This window comes from Parasteatoda tepidariorum, chromosome X2, assembly GCF_043381705.1.
Source record: "Parasteatoda tepidariorum isolate YZ-2023 chromosome X2, CAS_Ptep_4.0, whole genome shotgun sequence".
In the NCBI taxonomy this organism is placed as follows: Eukaryota; Metazoa; Arthropoda; class Arachnida; order Araneae; family Theridiidae; genus Parasteatoda; species Parasteatoda tepidariorum.
The window spans coordinates 31,787,710-31,807,464 of NC_092215.1; the positions used below are offsets into that span (position 1 = coordinate 31,787,710).

A 19,755-nucleotide genomic window follows, 5' to 3' on the forward strand; every position below is an offset into this window, starting at 1 on the left:
CCTTTAAAAATGTTATTAAATCAACATTCAAATCATGCACAACTTATAATTGGATCTTTAATAAGTATATTTATATTAGTATGAAAATCTTAAGTAAAAGCGAACTATTTATAGCAACAGTTTCCTATTTTTTGTGGCTACAGAACCCAAAATGATTGACCTTCTTAGGAAAGGGAAGGAATAAAACATTTAATATTATGAATTTGTTCTTGTTGCATTTATATGCTGAAAATGAATAAAATAAGCTGATTGATGGTTTTTTAATAACTTTTAAACCTTGGGACTAGCTATCAAAGAAAATTTTTTTTTTATCCTTAATTTAAATTATTTTATTAAAATTGAAAGTCTCAATGAGGAATATTTATTAAATTTTTGATAATAGCTTATTCCTTTCATAATTTCTTTAATATATTATTATTGAATTTTTTTTTTAAAGTTTGCTATTTTTTTATGGGTATTTTACAAAAATATGTTCTTTAAGCACCTCAAATGTTAAATGAATTTTGAATTATTGATTGGTTATAAATATAATTATTACTGGTTTTAAAAAATCCTGACTTTTGGAACTCCAGGGTTCTGCAGAACACCTTTTGGGAACCGCTGCTTTGTGGAATTGTTTGCTCATAATTTGTTATTGCTTTTAATTATGTTGAAGTATTATTTTTCAATAAAATAGGTCCGTTACAGCAGATTTACCACTACAATTCATTATATAGTGTTAGTTTAATTGGGAAAAATTGTAAGGATAATTTTAACATCCTTCTTAAATTTTTTTTTTATCTATCTTTTCACCTTGAGACGTTTTGAGTGTAGGTAGAAAATGTGACTATCATGATGATTTTTGTTCCTAAAAAACTTTTCGTATTATTCTACATTGTAATATTTTTAAAAAGCATGGAAAATAAAGTCATAGGTTTATAAAAAGGAGTAAATAGCACAGTCCTTTTATGTTTCTTTCAGTATGATGTATGTGTTCTTTCAGTATGATTCCTTTTATATTTTTGATTATTCAATGACTGTCTCATTACCCAGTACAAAATGAAGAGTGTTAGAGTTTGTTTTTTCTGTGTCTAGCATTGCAAAGGATAAAAAGAAACCCAGTTTAAATCCAGTTGTAGTATTTAGCATCCCTCTTTATGCTATATTTTAGTATGAATAAGTAAATCTTTACTCTTTAGGATAATTCAACTGATAGTTCCTGTAGTTGTTCTGAGTCTGAAATTACAGGACTAAATCAACAGATGTGTAGATTATTTGGAGAACAGTGCAATATGTGTGTTCACAGTGAGAATAAGGTTTCAAAGTTTTCAGTAGGTTTGCAAGCAGAAGCTGATAGAGTATGTATGGCATTTTTAAATATTTTTCTCTGAAATAGTTTTTATTTGATATTTTTCTTTTGTCAGATATTTGATATTTTTCTTTTGTCAGAAAAATATAATTAATCTAATTGTATTTCAATTTTTTAGTAACTTTTTTAAAAAAGATATGAAGAAAATGATCTTAAATTTTTTGCACGAAATTCTGAGTTTTTTTTTATTGATAAATTTGGCATAACAAAAACTTATTCTTTTTTGAGTCATTTTTATTTGGGAAGTTCATGAGAGAACAAAAGTGTAATAGTTTTTAATATTTAAAGATTTTTATTTTAAATCCAATTTAGAATTAAAGAAAAAAAACACAGGTCACAAAATCTTTGCTCTCAATCAATTTTTTTGTTGTAAAAGTATAAGGTGTCATATTTTTATTGTTAAATTGTTATGTTGCTTTTTATTAATGCATAAAATTATAAGAAATTTAATTGCTGATTTGATTGCAATTCTTGATGATAGGCAGTGAGCATCAAGTGCATATAATTTTATGTATTTTATAGTAATTGGTTGCTTAAATTGAACTGTAAAAGAGCGGAACTTTTTTAATGCGTGAAAAATCTTCCTTTCTTTAAAAATAGCAATTATTATTTTTACGAAATATTGTATATTAAACAAAAAATATTTGTATAGTTTTCTTCAGGTGAACTTGTTTTGAGAAAATATTTTATTCATTTGATTTACTAAACTAGATTTCTTTGTTTGATATTCGATATAATTTAAGTTATACCTTTACGTAAAACTCTGGTTCAAAAGTTTTAAATAAGAATGGAAAAACAATATTTTCTCAGAAAACACTGTAGTGAACTGAGATGTCATATTTTTAGAAAACCAATGTTTATCTACTGCAGAATAAAAATTCAGAACTAAGTATAATTTATTATTATAGTTTAATGAAAACTACTTAAAAAAAGAAAATTATAAGATAACAAGGAAAATTACTTAAAGATCATGCTACAATACTTTTGATAGCAAACACATTGATTTTATATTTTCGGAAATTCTGATGTACTACTGTTCTGATGCAATGTTCTGATTTTCACTTATTAAGTTGCTATCTTCATATTTCAATAGGCTTACTTTATATGCCAATCAATTAGTGTTAAATTTCACTTTTAAAATTCAGTTTCAAATTCAATACACAAGTTTTCAAATTCTCTGCTTTGAGTTTAATTCTCTAACTGTTAGGATTCTGGGTTGAGTTTAATTCTCTTACGTTTAAGATTCCTAACTGTTAGGAATTTTTAAAGTGGTGTACTGTTTATCTTTTTGATTTCTTACTTAATATTAAGTGTTTGAATTGAAAAGACTACATATTAGTAAACCGAAATATATTTTTTGAGTCAAAAGTTATCCAGAGTGCTTTATCTGAGATAAATCTATGATATCTATCAGCTGTCTGATTGATTATAGTGCATTAATTTATATACTTGATTGGCCATAATTTGATTGATATCTGATTGAATGCATGTAATATTGCACATAGAAGCATTATTGCTAAAAAAATAAACTCAAAAATTTAATAAACAAAATAAGTGAAAATATCACTTCATTCTTCTTCTATGTATTATGAGCTAATAAAGTATACTTTTCATCAACAGTTTATAAATGTATATATGAAATGCACACAAGTATAATACAGAAGTATTATCATGTAGAAATTTATCCTTATTTTAATGTAAATTTATACATCAAAGCATTTTTTAAATATGAACTACTCGTTTGTATATTAAATGTATTTATATCTCTTTTTAGACTACTCAAGGAACTCAGTTCATCTTAAATGATATTCCAAATATACTGGATGAGTGTCCTGGTCGAGATGTAGTTGAAAGAAGTTTGATACAAAATTTAAAGGAAGATCTAAATAAAGCCATAATTAGGGTACTTTTTTCTTATTTATCAAGCTTAATTTATGCACATATGATTTATTGTTTTTTTCATATTTTTTTATCTGATAATTTCTCCCCCTTAAAAACATTTAAGCGATTAAATATGTAGCATTTATCCTTGCATTACTAGTTATTGGCATTAAATATAGCATAATAGAAGATCCGAAATAATTTGTTTCTTTTTGTAATTTCTAATTTTTACTCTTAACAACATTATTTAGTTAAGTTTTTTTTAATTTAATAGTTTTTAGTGTTAGTGCTTAGACTTGAGATTTATTAGTGAATTAGTTTCATTGTTAATGAGTTTTTATTTTGGAGATTTACTAGTTTTGTGTGGTGGATTCCCACAATTTTTTTCCATGCTCAGTTATGATTGTGATTTATATATATTTTTTATTTGTTTTCATAGAAAGCATCATAGTTAAGTCTCAGACATGATTATAAAATAGGTTTTTAGTGTACATTTTGAATAACACTTAAAATAGCAGCAAGCCACTCAGAGCAACAAAGTAAAAAATTTGTGAGCAAGCAATTTTCTTCTCCTGTTTTGACTTAATTTGGTTTTTTCATACCTCACTATATTAATGTCTTATGCATTTTGAATTTTCTAACATAATTCTGGAATAGTCCCATTGGAAGAAAACTTAGGTTTGATTTGTTGTCATTTCAAATTGATGCCAAACAGAGGCTCTGAGTTCAATGATAAATAAATGAGGTTTGAACAAAATTAAATTTTTTCAGGTAGTAATGAAAATGTATAGAATAATTCCAGGAAAATGTTCAGATTTTATTTGATTTATTAAATTGTTAATTTATTTTATAAAGTAAATTGAACAAAGATCTGAAAATAAAAAGCACCTTTTATAAAAAATGTTAAATGAAATTTCGCTAATTCATATTAATTTTCAGTTTGTAACAAAAATTTAGTAATTGATTTGAGGTAAATTTTTATTTCAAAACATTAAAAACTTTTTGAAAATTATAAAAATAAAAAAATTTAATTTTCTAAGATTTCCTTTAAATTTTTTCAATTTTAATGTTTCTTTATTTTTCAGATTGAAGAAAAGTCTGTTCTTCTTGATCAGTTGCAAAATCACGTTGATTCAGTTATGAAACAAGTAACTATTTTTGCTTATCAGTTAAGTTAGTGATGAATTGATAACATATTGTTCATGTTTAAAATTAGTTATATGGTTAAATTTGTTGTTGCATTATTATTTAATATAACTTTAAAGTTTTAATTATATTTGATAATCGATCTGTTTTGATTTTGAAAACATTTGATTGCTATGTGGGAAAGCAATCAGATAATATATCAGACACATTTAGATTGGGGACATTAGTTTCAGAAAATAGTTAAATTTGCTAACAATTTGAACATTATATCAATAATACTTTTTTGTAGCTACAGCAGCTAAAGGGGTTCCAGAAAAAACTTCGAAACGGGGCATAGAATAAATATGAATAAAAAAATTATTAGTTAGGTATGTAAATTTAAAATCTTGTGCCTGCAGATAGTAATTTGTATTAATAATTGAAACAGGAATGTTTTTTTTTACACATTTAGTGTATGAATGAATGTTTATTCTGTTTCAGTGTTCATCCACTTTTTGAAATACTCAGAGATCTACAGCTAGCCAAGGATGAACATATTATGGAACAACTTTTTCAAAATATAGTTATAGTAAAAAAGTTGCCTAAATGTTTATATCAGTCATAATCAGTGTACTTATTTAGTGGCGTTAAGGCATTTTACTTTTAGATCTGTAAGTGCATGTTAATGGGTTCTCCATACTTACACAGAGAACCTAAAAAGTGGTACATATTAATATTTGGAAAGGAATCCTAGATAAATTTATGATGGGGGCACCACTTAATTTTTATACTAATAAATGCGACTCCAACAATACCATTTTTTGTTGTTTCAGCATGTGCTTGTAGACAGAACTACAGTATTATTTCTTTTTACTGCTGTGAATTTTTATTTGCCAACTGGTTACCTTGACATCGGGTTCCCGAGTTAGCACTTTTTACTCTTTCCCTCTTTAGGGTGAGCCACATTAAAATTCTTAGTCTGCCAGTCACATTGCACCTGTTTGTCAGCCTCTTTGATTGACACATGTGATTTTGTCAGTGTTTCAGTTTGAGTTGTTGTTTACTTCTGTAAACCATTTGTGTAAAATAATAAATTTTTCCTCAATGCAGATGCCAGTAAATTAAAAGTTTCAGCTGTGTTACTGCAAGAGCAAGAGGATCTCTTTGCCTTGTTTCATTTTTATTAAAGCGTTATTCAAATCAGATAAAAATTATCTGGCTATAAAATGAGAATTTTTTGCAATATTTAAAGGTGTTACTGCATTTAAATAATAGACTTGTATAATAGACAGTTTACTATTTTAAGTGATAACAAAGCATTGAAACACTATCGTAAAATAATTTTACCTGCTGATGTAGTAGCTCCTTGATTTAAGTAAATATTCATTCGATTTTGTATTTTTACCTGGTCGTGACAATGTTTTAGCTGATTGGTTTAGTCAATCTCCTGGTGTGGTTTTGCCACTACAGGAGGTCCATGCAGTATTATGTTTGATAGGTTTATTTTGATTGGATAATTTAGTTATAGATGTGAATTATTTTAGAAGATCAAAATATTTATTATCTTTAGAAATGGTTTAACTGTAATCCGTCATGTTAAAATGACCAGGAGTTTTTAACTTAGTTTTTTAGTTTCTAATACATTCATTTCTGATACATGCATAAATTCAAAATTATGGAGAAAATCAGCTTCGAGAATTGGTATATATACATTGGCAACTTAAAATGTCCCATTCATTAAAGGGGGGATAGAAGAAATGACCTCTCCCAAGCTAACCCCACATCCCTATTCAAAACTACTATCTATCGTAACCCTGGTAACAGATTCAATTCTCAAAATAAAACAATAAAAGCTTAGTTTATCTTAATAAGATAAGATAAGTGACTTTTTTTTATTCAGTTCAAAACCATAACTTACCCTTAAATGTTTTTTTTCTGTTATTCACCACTAATATGTTTTAGTTAAGAAACTACAGTGGAAAGTCGCGTATCCGGAATCGGCGGGACTTTCCGAAGTCCGGATAATCGATTTTTCCGTATAATAGACCCCCAAGGTAAACAGAGATTAAAATGATCTGAATCTAAGAAGCAGAAATTAAATAACATTATTTTTCGGGCAATAATGTTTTAGTATTAGAATGATATCTAATCAATCAAAAACAAAATATTTAAAAAAAAATAATTATTGCTATTATAAAAATAAATATAGGAAACTAAAAAAATTTACAGTTATGAAAATATTAATTGCTCTCTCCGCCATTTTGAACTAGAACGTTTCAAGCAAGAAGGGGAAATTCCCGTCATTCATTCATTAAGGTGGGTAGGTGAAGAAGCAAAATTCATTTCCTTCTTACTTGTCATTCAAGTTGAAGGGGGGGAAGTGACAAGTTCTTATTTTCTCTCCTGTCATTGGCTATCAATCAAGCATAAAGGCGTGGCATGCTGATTGGGTTCTCTTTATTTTTTCTTGTGTGACTAAAGGGGATTCCCCCTCCACTTTAACGTTTGCTGTGTTTACCCTTTTTCACAGTACTTCTTTCCCTAACACTTTATCAAAAAGGTTCCAGGAAATGCCTCTTTTACTAGCCAGCTGCACAGGAAAGAAGGGGGGAGGGGACTCAATTGTGCTCTTTTGAAAACAAATCTCCCCCCCCCTTTCCTGCATTCCAGAGGAGGAGCGTTACTAACGGTACGGTCTTGGTAGATCTTCTGTTCTCTTTTCTGTTGATTTATGGGTTTAATGCATAGATCACTAGAAGCTAAGAAAGGAAAAAACCTGTCAAAATACTTTTTTTTTTTTTAAGAGAGTGGGGAAGATGAAGAGATGTTTGTTTATTTTGATTGTTAAAAAGTGTCTGGGAAATTGACCCCTCCGGAAAAGGGACGTCCGGATATGGGACGTTACACTGTATATACAAATGAATGATTATGTTGCACAAAATTTATCACTATTACTATTAATCCATAAAGTTATTGCATTACTGAATCATAATTATCACTTAATTTTTGATCAACAATATTCCATATGTTTCCTAGAAAAATTGTTAAAATTCAGTCATGCAGAAGTTACAATAATTTGCAAATTTCAGCTAACTTGAATTTGGTACTTTAATTCTAAGGATGTCAAACGATACAAATTGCTTGAATTTACATTTGGTGTATCCAATTAGTAAAATGTGTTTTAAAAAATCATAAGGATGTATTTCATTAGGAGAATTAAAATTTTTTTCGATAAGGGAAGAAAAGGGGTTAAGAGTAGGCAAATATTTGTCCCTTATGTGGTCAACACATAATTCGGTTGATTGAATGCAGTGTAAAATAAATCAAGAAGTAGATTAACTAAGCTAAAAATAGACCTTGTCTACTCAATCTAACAAAATCGATACATATTTTAATCTAAGCTTGGTACAAAAATAACAAGAAAGTTGTAGTACCAACTTGTAGGGCTCCCAAATTGTCTTCTTTTTCCCTCCCAATTTTGTTTCTTAGAGTGAAATAGTCCTCTTTTTAATGTTTTGTTCCTCTTTGGCTTTTTTAAATAATTTGAATTTAGTTTTTAAGAATTGTTTCAATTATGCTAAAATTTTGATGCATTCTAACTTTTGTGTCATCATCACATTGTCATTATTCACTCTTCATCATCCACATTTGAAAGCTAATGATGTAGATGCTTGTGCTCTGTTGTATTTATAGATTAGTACCGCAGTCCTTGTACAACACTCCAATCAATTACTAATTAAGATTTTCCATGTAAGTTTAGGAAAGTCAATAATGGCTGTGCTTTATCTCTTCGAAATCTTCCTTTTTATTCATTTGATTTAATAAATATAAGACCAAACTGGCCACTTTTCTGCAGATCCACGGAATTTTGTTTTTTTAGACCCAATTTCCATCGTGAGATTCAATTAACAATTCTAAAAATTGTAAATATTTTAAAGGTTGAACTTGTGAACTCTTGAAGGTGTGAACTCTTTGTTCTATGATTTTTGCTTTTGTCTTTTCTACTTTTTGAGCCCTTTGGAAAACCTTGCTGTATTCTTAGTTGAAGATAGTGGAGCAAGAAATACAGAAATATCATCAAATATCTGAGATTTTTACTGGAGATTATCCCCTGCCGTTATATTCTAAAAAAGTACCCCACTGCAAGACAAATTGCCATCTTGTCTACATTTTTCTTGTTCATAAGACGCAAAGCATCACTTTTACATACATAACTTTCCAATATAAATATACAATAATATTTTAAAGGTTGAACTTTATCTTATTCCTTTTTTCAACATTTTGAGGATTCGTTAATTAAATATTTAAAATACTTAATTCTGCTATAAAATTTTATAAAGGGGAATTAGGGGTCATATAACAGTTAGAAATTTTGAAAAGAAAAACAAATCTTGTATGAATAATTAAGATTAGCTGTTTCAAAATTTTGAATTAATTCATTTTTATTGTTAATTTAAAATGATTTCAATCATATTAAAAATTCATTAATAAGCAAAAATTTTAAATGGTAACTAATAGGGCTGCTCACAAATTGATCTGTTTACTTCAATTGAAAACTTTTTAATTGAAAATATTAGATTCTGATTAAAAAATATTAAACAAATTACATAAATGAAAAATGTTTCATAATTTAATTTATATTTTATTTACTATAAATTCTTTTGAATAGTAATTTTTATTAACGTAAAATTCGTAATTTCAAAATAATATTTCTGAAGTTTCATGTTATCATGTATTCTGCTTTTTTTTTCTTTCAAAACTGTTGTGTCATTTTTATTGTTCTAAAATCACTAAGTTTGCAACTTGGGACTTACCACTATTTGTACAAAAACAAGTGAAGTTAGTAACAATTCAATCTGCACAAATTTTAAAAGTGGGAATTAAGGGGCCATGCTAATTTACCTTCAACAATTATTTTACCACTCTATATTTTCTTATAAGTTTTTGAAATTTTTTTTTAATTATTTGATTAAAGAGATATTGACATAACTAATGTTAAACATTATCTTAAAATTGAGGAAACATTTTTGAATTTTTTAAAATAAATTTTTCAGATTTTTATTTTAAAATTTTCTTTATTCCTTATGATTATTACATTTGTATCCTATTAACAATTCAATAATGAAACTTAAGCAAGGATCATTCTCTAATTTTCGTAAGCAATATGATTTTATTAAGGTATTTATTATGTGCTTAGTTCGCACCACATCTTTATAAGATCAGTTTAGTCAATAATATTATTCTAATGAGAAAGAGCCTGTGGAAAGCTCTTAATAATGGGTACTTTGTAGATTCAAAAATTGTAGAGATGTGATGAAGTCAATAAAAGATAGGAATTGTATATGTTACATAGTGGATACTTTTCAAAAAGAGCTTTAAAAATTTTTCAAATTACGAATTCTTTTAAAATAATTATTACATAATTTCTGTAAAAGTTTATCTGTATTCTTAAATATGTGCAATATTAAATAAGTTTTGAGAACTTGTATAAATATCGAATTCATTTAATCTTTATTCAGTAAATCTTTTAAGTTTTCTTAAATTTCTTACTTTACAAACTTTTAAAAACCAAAAACGAGAGCTGTTCCAAAGTTAAGAAAATTATTCTTGAATTTCTATCTTGTTAATTGGAGCCTATATCTAAATTAATTCCGTTTGACTGATTTGTTTATGCTTATGTAACTAAATCGTTTATTGTGGTACCTGATATCATAAATGGTCCTCCAAAGTTCTCTTTAACTACAATTGACTACTATTTTCCCCTTTCCTTTGACTGAAAAATGTGAGGAGCCTTAAAGCTGCCTCATGGAACCTATATTTTATCTGGAAAAGGAAAAAAAACCCTCAGTGGTGGATAGTTTTAAGTCTGATAATTTTGATGAACTTGTTATTTTGCATCAACATTATTTTTCAAAGTTTTTGTTTTAAAGTTTGCTTTCTAAGTTGTTTACCAAAACTTATTGATGCATTTTGTTAAGGTCGAGTTAAAAGACACAGCCTTGGAGAACCTGGAAAGAAAACTTCAAAATTCTCGGCAAGAATGTTCAGTTTTTGAAAAAAAACTAGATGACTTAAGTTCAACGATGCAAGTTACCATTAAAAATTATGAAGAATCTTGTATAGAAATAGAAAAACTTAAGTTACAGGTAACATTCTCTGCTATTAAATTATCTCTGCTTAAATTCTTTATAATTGGTTTTAGATTTTACTTTCTTCTTAAATATTTGCATATTAAAATTTAAATTGATAGGGGATTCTCTTGGTTTATTTAACTGTGCACTTTTTCACTGATACAAAAATCAATTTTAAATCTCCGTTTATGAAAACTTGGCTTTGTAGGATTTTTAAATTGCTTGATTTGATGAGATGCAAAAAAAAAAAAAAATTTGTCCAAAAACTGGATTCTAAAAGATCTATGCACGTTCAAGATCTATGCATGTTAATGCATAGATCTATGCATGTTCAAGGGATAGGTAACATGCAAGTTTATTGACATTTCTTTTTTTTTAATTTATGGAAATAATCCTTGTAAAACATTTCAATTGAATTTCAAATACTCTTTTATCCTTCTTTTAAATTATATTATGCAAAAGTAAATGTTGGTTTAAAATTATATAGTCATAAATTTAGTAATTGCATATATTATTTGTAGAAAAACTTGTACTAACTTAGTATGAAGATAACTTTAGGAGTAAAGAAAGTTTTGATCTGGTTTGTTTCACAATTCCGCCACTAACTGTGCTAGTGTGTCTCCAACTCTATACTTTTCCACTCATTAGTGCTCTTCTGATACAAACATTTAATTAGTGCAGTATAATACAGTAATATGTAACAAAATTAAAAATTTTTAGGTAAAAAAATAAATTTTTCTAAGTGATCTTATTTGTGGTATTTAGTGAAAAAAGTCAGTGTAGTTACCATTCTTTCTTTCTTTATTTATTAAAATTGTGAAACCTATTTGCCTTATCTTTTCTATTGCTTGAATCTCTACTAACAATTCAATAATAATTTTATTTTTGAAATATCAGGAGAGAACATGTTCAGTCCTGCATTGTTGTAATGTCAATCCTGTTCGATTTATTAGACAATAATTGATTAAAGTTTGTTAAAATTCAAGAAAAAACAATTACGAGGAAATTCATTTGATTGTTCTTCATAATAAATTTGGTTCGTCCACCATTAATAAGCTACTTAGTTTTCAAACTATAGCTTCACACATCACAGTTCCATAAGCTTAAGTTATCTGCCTATCAATTTGAAAAATAGGGACTTTATTTTTGTCTCCAGAAAATATATTTCAAACCTTACATTTGTCTGGTTTGGTTTCACATTGTAAAATAGTTAACATCAATTCTTGTGTAATAAATTGAACAGGACTGACATTACAACATTTACGTAACATTTTAAAATAGCTAACACAAGTTGCGAAATTTTTCAATATTGAAAATTTTAAATAAAATTGGGCATTGAATTCTTTGAAAATTGATAAAAAAAAATCTGGTCAAAAATAGAAAATATATTTAAATTAATGTAACAAAGATTTATGATCAGTGCTTAAGAAATAAAATTATTACAAACATTATGATTATAAACTTTCATCATTAGATAATAAACAGTAATTTGCTTTTTAATATAGGATTGAACCTGTATTTTTTACGGATTCAATATGTATCTCAACATGTATTCTTTACATCATTTACGAATATAACCTTTCATCATTTGATAAAAAACAGTAATTTGCTTTTTTAATGTAAATAATGATTAACAAAATAATTTATTTGCGTGTCTCCTTGATTTATAGTTTTTTTCCCTCACTCAATTTTTTAAATAAAATTATGATTTAATAATTTAACATTGTAAAAAATACTTCAGTGGAAGCTTGAGAATTTTTTTATTATAGATCATTGTTACTTTTTAAATTTTATCATCTACTTTACTCAATTATCACATTTTTTACGAGGATATACTAAACATTTTCACGCCTGAAGGCAAATAATCACAGATGTTTTGGCCCTTGAAGTGATGAGAGAATTGTGCACATCTTGAAATCAGAAAATTCTTTACTTTACAATTACTCTCATATTTATTTCAAGAAATAAAAATGAATTATTTAGGTTGAAATGAAGTAAAGATTATTGAAACTTTTTTTTTTATCTGGAAAGTAAATTTCCCACTGCTGTTAAAAAGAAGCGAAGCACAATTACCAAGAAAGATTTATCGCAAAAGATAGATTGCTGTTTCTTTTGCAATTGGCATATCAATGTATCTGTAGACTGCATAGTCACACTCCGGCCGGAAAGACATATATTGGTAATGACACCTTTTGATGGAAAACGAAAGCGCTAATAACTACTTCTACTTTCACTGCTAGCTGGGGATTTTGCCGTGGTATATTAACAAATAGTTGCGTTCTCAGAGTAAAAATCAGCTCTAAGAAAAAATAACGATTCTATAATACGAAAATTGATGTATCATTTAAATTTTATGCACTGCTCAAAACAATTAAAGAATATTGTAAGTCTTGCATAAAATAACGGTATAGGCAAATGTCTTTTTTTTTGTTGCATAAAATGGAAGAGGATAGTCGCAAATGCAAATTTTTCTTATTTTGAAACTTCTCAGTATGCAAATTTTGAGTTCAACGTCGAAGACGTCGCTTTAGCAGCAACAAATTTGATTTGGCTTTCAACTTAATGTAAGACCAAGTGGAAAAGAATGTCGATTATCAGTAAGCGTGCTGTTGAGATGAGTGCGATGTCTCAACGAAGTCATTTGACTGAATACGAAGCTTGGGGAGTTGTTGGCCAGGTAGAGAGGGGACAAGCACATGCCGAAGTAGCAGAAACCATCGGAGTTTCACAAAGTGTGATTTCCAGGATCTGGAAGAGTTTTTTAGAGACTGGAAATACTAGCCGAATATTAGAGCAAGGGCGTTGACGTGCAACAATGCCCAATGAAGACCGTTATTTAACGCTAACTGCTTGGAGACACCAAAATATGAAAGCCACTGTTCTTCAACAACACCTTTGCTTGGCTACTGGCACCACAGTTTTGACACAAACTGTCTGAAACTGCTTTCACGCTGTAGGTCTATGCTTGTCGACCAATTGCATGCATCACGTTAACAGCCAAGGCGCAGTCGCAACTGAGTGGGCAACTGAGCATGTGAACTGGAGGAGAAATGAATGGTGCAATATTCTTTTCTCTGACGAGTCTAATTTTTCTGTTCATCATGATAATAGGCGTAATTTCATTTGGAAGGAAGAAAACTAGAAACAATTCTGCGCTCATGCACGAAAGTGAAAGATTTTATTTTATTTTATATCTGTGGTTGAACAGCCAACCCAAATTTTGGTTTACATCTACCAATGTTCAACTCTGTAGCCTTGTAACTTTCAATCAATCCAGAAGACAAGGAATCTCCTGGATCAGTACCCCCAGAGGTATGAGATGTTATGGGAACTTGGTGGACTTAATGACTCGACAGATTTAACGTGCATCAGTCACTATTTACTACGCGGGGAGTCTTTGACCGGCGAGGATCGAACCCACAACCTTTCAGAGGTGGACCAGTGCTCTACCAACCAGGCTAACCCGGCCCCAAAATGTAAGATTTGGCAGTGGGGGAGTGATGGTCTATACTGACATCTCCATTGATGGGCGCACCGATCTCCATATCATTCGAAATGGAGCTCTGACCAGCCACCGACATAGGGACAAGATCCTGAGACCTAGTGTAGTTCCTTATTCTTTAGCAATTGGAGATGGCTTCATGTTAATGGACGATGATTGCAGGCCACATCATGCTAACTTGGTGAATGATTTCATCACCAAGTGGTGACTTGGTGATCAAACACTCCAAGTGCAAGATCAACCCACAACCTCAATATCCTTTAATTGTTTTGAGCAGTGTATTATAAAAAAACATTGCAAGCGGCAACATATCTTTTGCAACTTCTACTTCTCAACACCAAGACTCAGAACCGTAACTCTTTCATATTTTAAGACGTGTTTTTGTCGTTCAGTATTATATAAATCTGTTGTCCAGGAATGGATCCAGCATGTCATAGCTGTTAGCCCATCTTCTGTTGGAGAGGACAGACATTTCTTCGAGTGCAAGAACAGGTGAAAATCACCAAGAATAAAATAAAGTCTATAGGGTGGATCGTCAAACATCTCCCAGAAAAATATTTGCAACATATTTTTTTTTTGGGGGGGGGGGATTGAATGTATGCATGTGAGTGCTGTTGTGGAGTATTATAACAACAGTACTCAGCCTCCTGAACTTAGGACGAGCATCAGATGGCTAATCGCTAGTTCTTTAATGTTTCTTTATAATGTTCATTATTCACCGAAATATTTCATGGCAAGAAGAGTGGCTTTCCTATCTCAGAAGACAGTGCACATAAATTTTTGTGTGGATACAGTCTGCTGAAATTATGTCAAACACAGAAATCCCTATGATGCCAATGCATTGGTTTTTAGGGTGAAATGAGTTATCCACGTCTCAGTCACTTTAAAAATCGGTTTAGGCATTTGTTATAGATTTCAAGGAGCTTGGTAGCTGAAATTAGGGCGACAATCTGCAGCAAATCTTCATAGACTCAAATTTGTCCGGATCCCAACAGAATTAGACAGTGATTATAAGAATATGATGTGTAGAAATTCAATTTAAACTAATACATATGTAGCAAAATATACAAATATAAGGTATTCAATAATTATACACAAAAACTTTAAGTGGTTTGAATTTTATACAATACTTTAAGAAAGGGGAATGTAACTCAATACAGTAAAAGCTTGTAATTGAGTTATAGAGAAAAAAAACCCCATTTTCTTTTTGTTCTATCAATTCAGCTTTATAATTTTGATTAGAAACAAGTTTAGAAATGTTTTAAAAATAGTGGTAATGCTTAAAATATAAATAGCTATATGAAAAAAGAAAAGGAAGGTATGCTTACACTAAGCTCAACAAAGAAACCAAAAAAAGCACAACACATGCAGATAATATTGAAAAAATCTTTTCAGTTCAAAAAGAATAATAACTGTATTTTATGGTGTTTTTAATTGCTCCTACTTAAAGTTCCTTCAAATTCTATTCAATATCGTATCATTGCTGTTGCTTTGCAAGAATATTGCAAAACAATATCCGGTATAATGAATAATAAGGGATTAAATATAGGGTGTTTGGTATAAGAGCAGAAATTGACCATAATTCTGTTGGTAATTGAGTAAGGTTTAGAAATTCACAATTTTCTTTTCTATCTCCTCTAGAGCAAATGATGTTAAACAAGAAGCTAGATTTTAAAAAAAAAAGTATCTGCGGGATGGATATGTCTGTCTGCTTTGATATTAGATTTAAAAAGGGGGAAATTATTCTTTATTTTTCTTAAATAAGAGTAGAAAAATCTTTGTTTTTCATCTGATCTTTATTTGTTCCTTACTTTCGCTCTGCAACTTTTTCTCCATTTTTTTTAAAATCAATTCTGAGATGAAAATTAATCAGCAGTGCCTGCTGTTATGCTAAATAGTTTCTGCCACCAAGCACATTACCTTCATTGTAGTATCGCTACAAAAATGGTCGATGCTGCTCCCATGAATTTTGTTTGTTATTCAGGTCTAAAGCTTTTTTTTAGCCCCTATCTGGCAATTTTCAGAAAAACTGGTGTTTCATGAAGATTTCATGCACCACATTTTGGAATATTTGTGGAAAATGGCTTCTGACTTCCATTGCATACATTCTGCACAATTTGCTGCCACACTTGTTCCACAACAATGATGTTATCATCAATGAGGGATGGCTATCCAGAAAGATGTTCATCATAGACATTTTGATTACTTTTGGAAAAATCTTTACACCAACTACAAACAGTCTTCCTCCTTATAACATTCCCACAATGCATTACAGATTTAGATTTCGGCTACTTTTTGCGCATTGCAAATTCTTTATTCACTTCTCAGTCCAAAGGAAAATAAATGAAAGCAGACATCCTTGCACATCAATGTAATCGAGAATTTGCAACCGTTGCTTCCAACATCCACAATCTACCTGGCTTGTGTGTTTGCATTTCATATTGATTATTTTTCAAAACCATCTTTTGATGATGCGGCTAACTTATTTTCCAGATGATCTTTGTATATTGTATAATTTATTAATCAGTATCAGCTATAAGTATTTTGATGCTTCATTTTCTTATCCACTTTAAATATAAAAACCTTGTTGTACTATAGATGTATAAGTACATATTTTTTAATTACAACCTTGTTTTATAGACACTTTCGATTTTCAGTTTTTTCTTTTTTTACATTTCTCAAGAATTGCGTAAAGCCGTTTTTCGAAGCTCTGTTTTCGAGGAAAATAAAAAAGCGTTTTAGTTTAAGTGCCTTACACTTGAAGTAATGCAATGATTTTAAACTATGTATAATCTTCCAGTAAATGCAAAAGAAGACTTTAGAACAGACAAGTAACGTAAATATTTTAAAAGTTTTTTTTTTTTTTTAAATTTGACAACATTTTCCCACCTAGATGAAAATAATCAAAATCACTGCCTTGATCTCAATTTTTTGCAAATTTTCATGAGCCCAAGTAATGCAGCATTAGAGTAAGTTTTTAATATTTAAAAATAGACCTCAAATGCTTCTGATTTCAAAACTGGATTTTCTCCATATTGACATTTTGCACCATTTTCGAAATAAGCGTAGACAGTGCTGGCTTTAGGTAGGTTCAACTTGACCTAGCAATCATGAATAACAGTTGCAAACTCATAGCACTTATAAAAATAGCATATTATTCTAAACAAAGCATAATTTTATATAACGACGGATCCTTTGAAAAAAAAAACGTAAAGGATTATTTTGTGACTTTAGAGGTGTTTAGTTCATGCAATTTTTCATACATAGCAATAAGATTAAGAGCTTTAAGTGGTTTGGGACACCTACAATAAATTACTTAAGAAAACAAGTATTTTTGCCACAAAATCAAGCAATAAGCTTGTAGCTAGTACCGATTACTGAAGTTGTTATTTTTAATAACTACATAAAATTTTGTAAATCTAGCGTAAATATTTATGAAAATATTGACATTTTTATAAAAAAAAAAAAACTTTTTTTGTCTTACACTTTTTGTTATAAGTTTAAAAATATTCAATGGGATTAAGAAAAATTTTTTGGAGCAATTATTGATTTGGAAAATTATTAATTAAAAAATTTAAAAGAAATTAGTTAAAAACTGAGTAAGATATGTGTATTTAAAGTAGTTTTTTTTATACTGCGCATGTGCAGAAAAAGTTTTAATTTTTTTTTCTTCAAAATTTTGTAGTGAATCTTATTTGGCAATTAATGAAAAAGTTTGATTTGAATATCCTAAAAATTTGAAAAATTTCAATAAAGTTTCTAAAGAAAGCTAAAAACAATAAGGGGTTTTCCACTAATTTCATTTTGTACTATTATTTAACAAGATTTATTAAAATGAGACTGGTGGCTTTGTGAGAAATCATCCCCAATAAAAGTATGTTTTCTTTCGCACATTTCCTTTACTTTTACAATTACATTTTGGTTTTAGGACGATCATTGTAAAGTTTTATCATTTTTATTAAATTGTCTAAACCCCTGAAGGCTTTGAGCTTTTTTTTAAGAAGTACAAAAACTACATTGAAAATTGCTTAAAACTTTTTAAGATATTCGAATAAAAATTTAATGCGTTGCCAAATACCATTCACTACAAAATTATGAAAAAGCTTATTTTAAATTTTTTCTGCCCATGCGCTGAATCAAAGAACTTCTCTTAAAAACTTATATCCTGCACAGTTTTTAAATTTTTTGTTTTAAAATTTTTGATTGATAATTTTGTAATTAAGTTTAAATTTTTTCAAAAATTTTTTTAACTTCATTAAATATTTATAGTAAAAAAAACCTGAATCAAAAATTAATTTTTTATAAAAAAAAAAGTCTATATTTCCATTAATATTTACTGTAGGTTTACAAAATTTTATTCGATTATTAAAAATAACAATTAAAGTCATCAATACAAGCTTATTGCTTGAATTTCTGGCATAGGGTGAGCAAAAATACTTGTTTTCTTTCGTTATTTATCGTCGGTCTCTCAAACCTCTGGACGCTTTAAATCTTATTGCTAAATATTAAAAATTGCATGAACTAAACACCTCTAAGTGTCTCTTCCATTATTGTAGGGTAGTGAAAAAATATAAATTTCAGTATATTTTTTACTGAATAAGCTTATTATTACTGATGATTATAATATATTATATAATTATCACTGATGATTATTACTCATGATTATTACTCATGATTATAACATAGCTATACTATCTAGATTTTGAGTGAATTAATGTGTTCCTTTTGTTACAAATTATTGTCTGATGGTTTTTCTTTTTATTGTAAGGTGGAGCAGCAGTCTTATATAATCAGAAATCTTCAAGATGCACTAGTTCAATCTAAACGTGCCTTTGATGCAGCACATTTAAAAGTAACTTCTCCTCAAGGATTGAATTCTGAAACAGTGAAGACAAAAAATCACCAAACCTCAAAGAGTGCTATTGTTGATATATGAAAAATTATTTGCATATTTTGCTAATATTCACTGGCAGCTTACTTCTTGTAAAGGGCAAATAAGCTTATAGAGCTTATGTGCCAATGAATAATTTGACGTTCTCGGTGACAAAATGTCAATATATGTTTTATTACTAGAAATAAAAAGTTTTTGTTGATATTTAAAATCATGTCAGGTTTTTGTTATTCCATTTAATTGTGTTGAGTATATTTATGTGCTATAGCTTTATAAGTCTAAGGACTATAATTTTATGTTTCTGCTATTTAGCTGTCTTAAAGAGGCCGGGATAGTCTGGTAGGTAGGGCGCTGGACTCACGTTCGTGAGAACGGGAGTTCGAATCCAGGCGGCTGAAGACTCCCCATCTAGTAAATGATGACTATGGGTGATGACGTATGGGCGTGGCAGAAGTCGAATTTTTGGCCATAGATGGCGCCAGTGGAAAACAAGAACAAACGCACCCTTTGCCTTAATGGCCTATGTCAACATCTGTATTAAAAAGAACCCAGAATTCAACTTTTGCAAGTGAAGTCTCAAACTCTGTACAGCAAGGTTTCTCTTTAGACTAGGCGATTTATTAATAATCCTGTAAAATATTTAATTGATGGCATAAATTAAGTTTGAAAGATTTATTAATCTGCTTATTTCCCTAGGCAACCCTTCATCATTGTTAGAAAACATCTTGACAATTTTTCCTATGATAATCTTAAGTTTTATTGAAACAAGTATTTTAAAAATATTTTTTGAACGAATCAAGCTATAGCTGCATTTAAATTCTAAAAAATTTTTCAAATAAAATTAAAATTCTTGGTGGTTTTAAAATTAGTTTAGATG

The 19,755-nt window shown here is 29.0% G+C and overlaps 1 protein-coding gene across 3 annotated transcripts in view; it reads left to right on the forward strand.

Moving 5' to 3' along the window:
• LOC107440907 (uncharacterized) overlaps nt 1-19,089 on the forward strand; it is a 45,805-nt gene extending 26,716 nt beyond the window's left edge. For all 3 annotated transcript variants that reach the window (XM_016053990.4, XM_016053991.3, XM_071188444.1), the window contains exons 10-14: nt 1,179-1,337; nt 3,123-3,251; nt 4,315-4,377; nt 10,333-10,500; nt 18,756-19,089. In XM_016053990.4, coding sequence (XP_015909476.1) covers nt 1,179-1,337; nt 3,123-3,251; nt 4,315-4,377; nt 10,333-10,500; nt 18,756-18,923 — 687 coding nt within the window. In that variant the 3' untranslated portion in view covers nt 18,924-19,089. The remainder of the gene's footprint in view (nt 1-1,178; nt 1,338-3,122; nt 3,252-4,314; nt 4,378-10,332; nt 10,501-18,755) is intronic.
• Nucleotides 19,090-19,755: the final 666 nt, after the last annotated feature.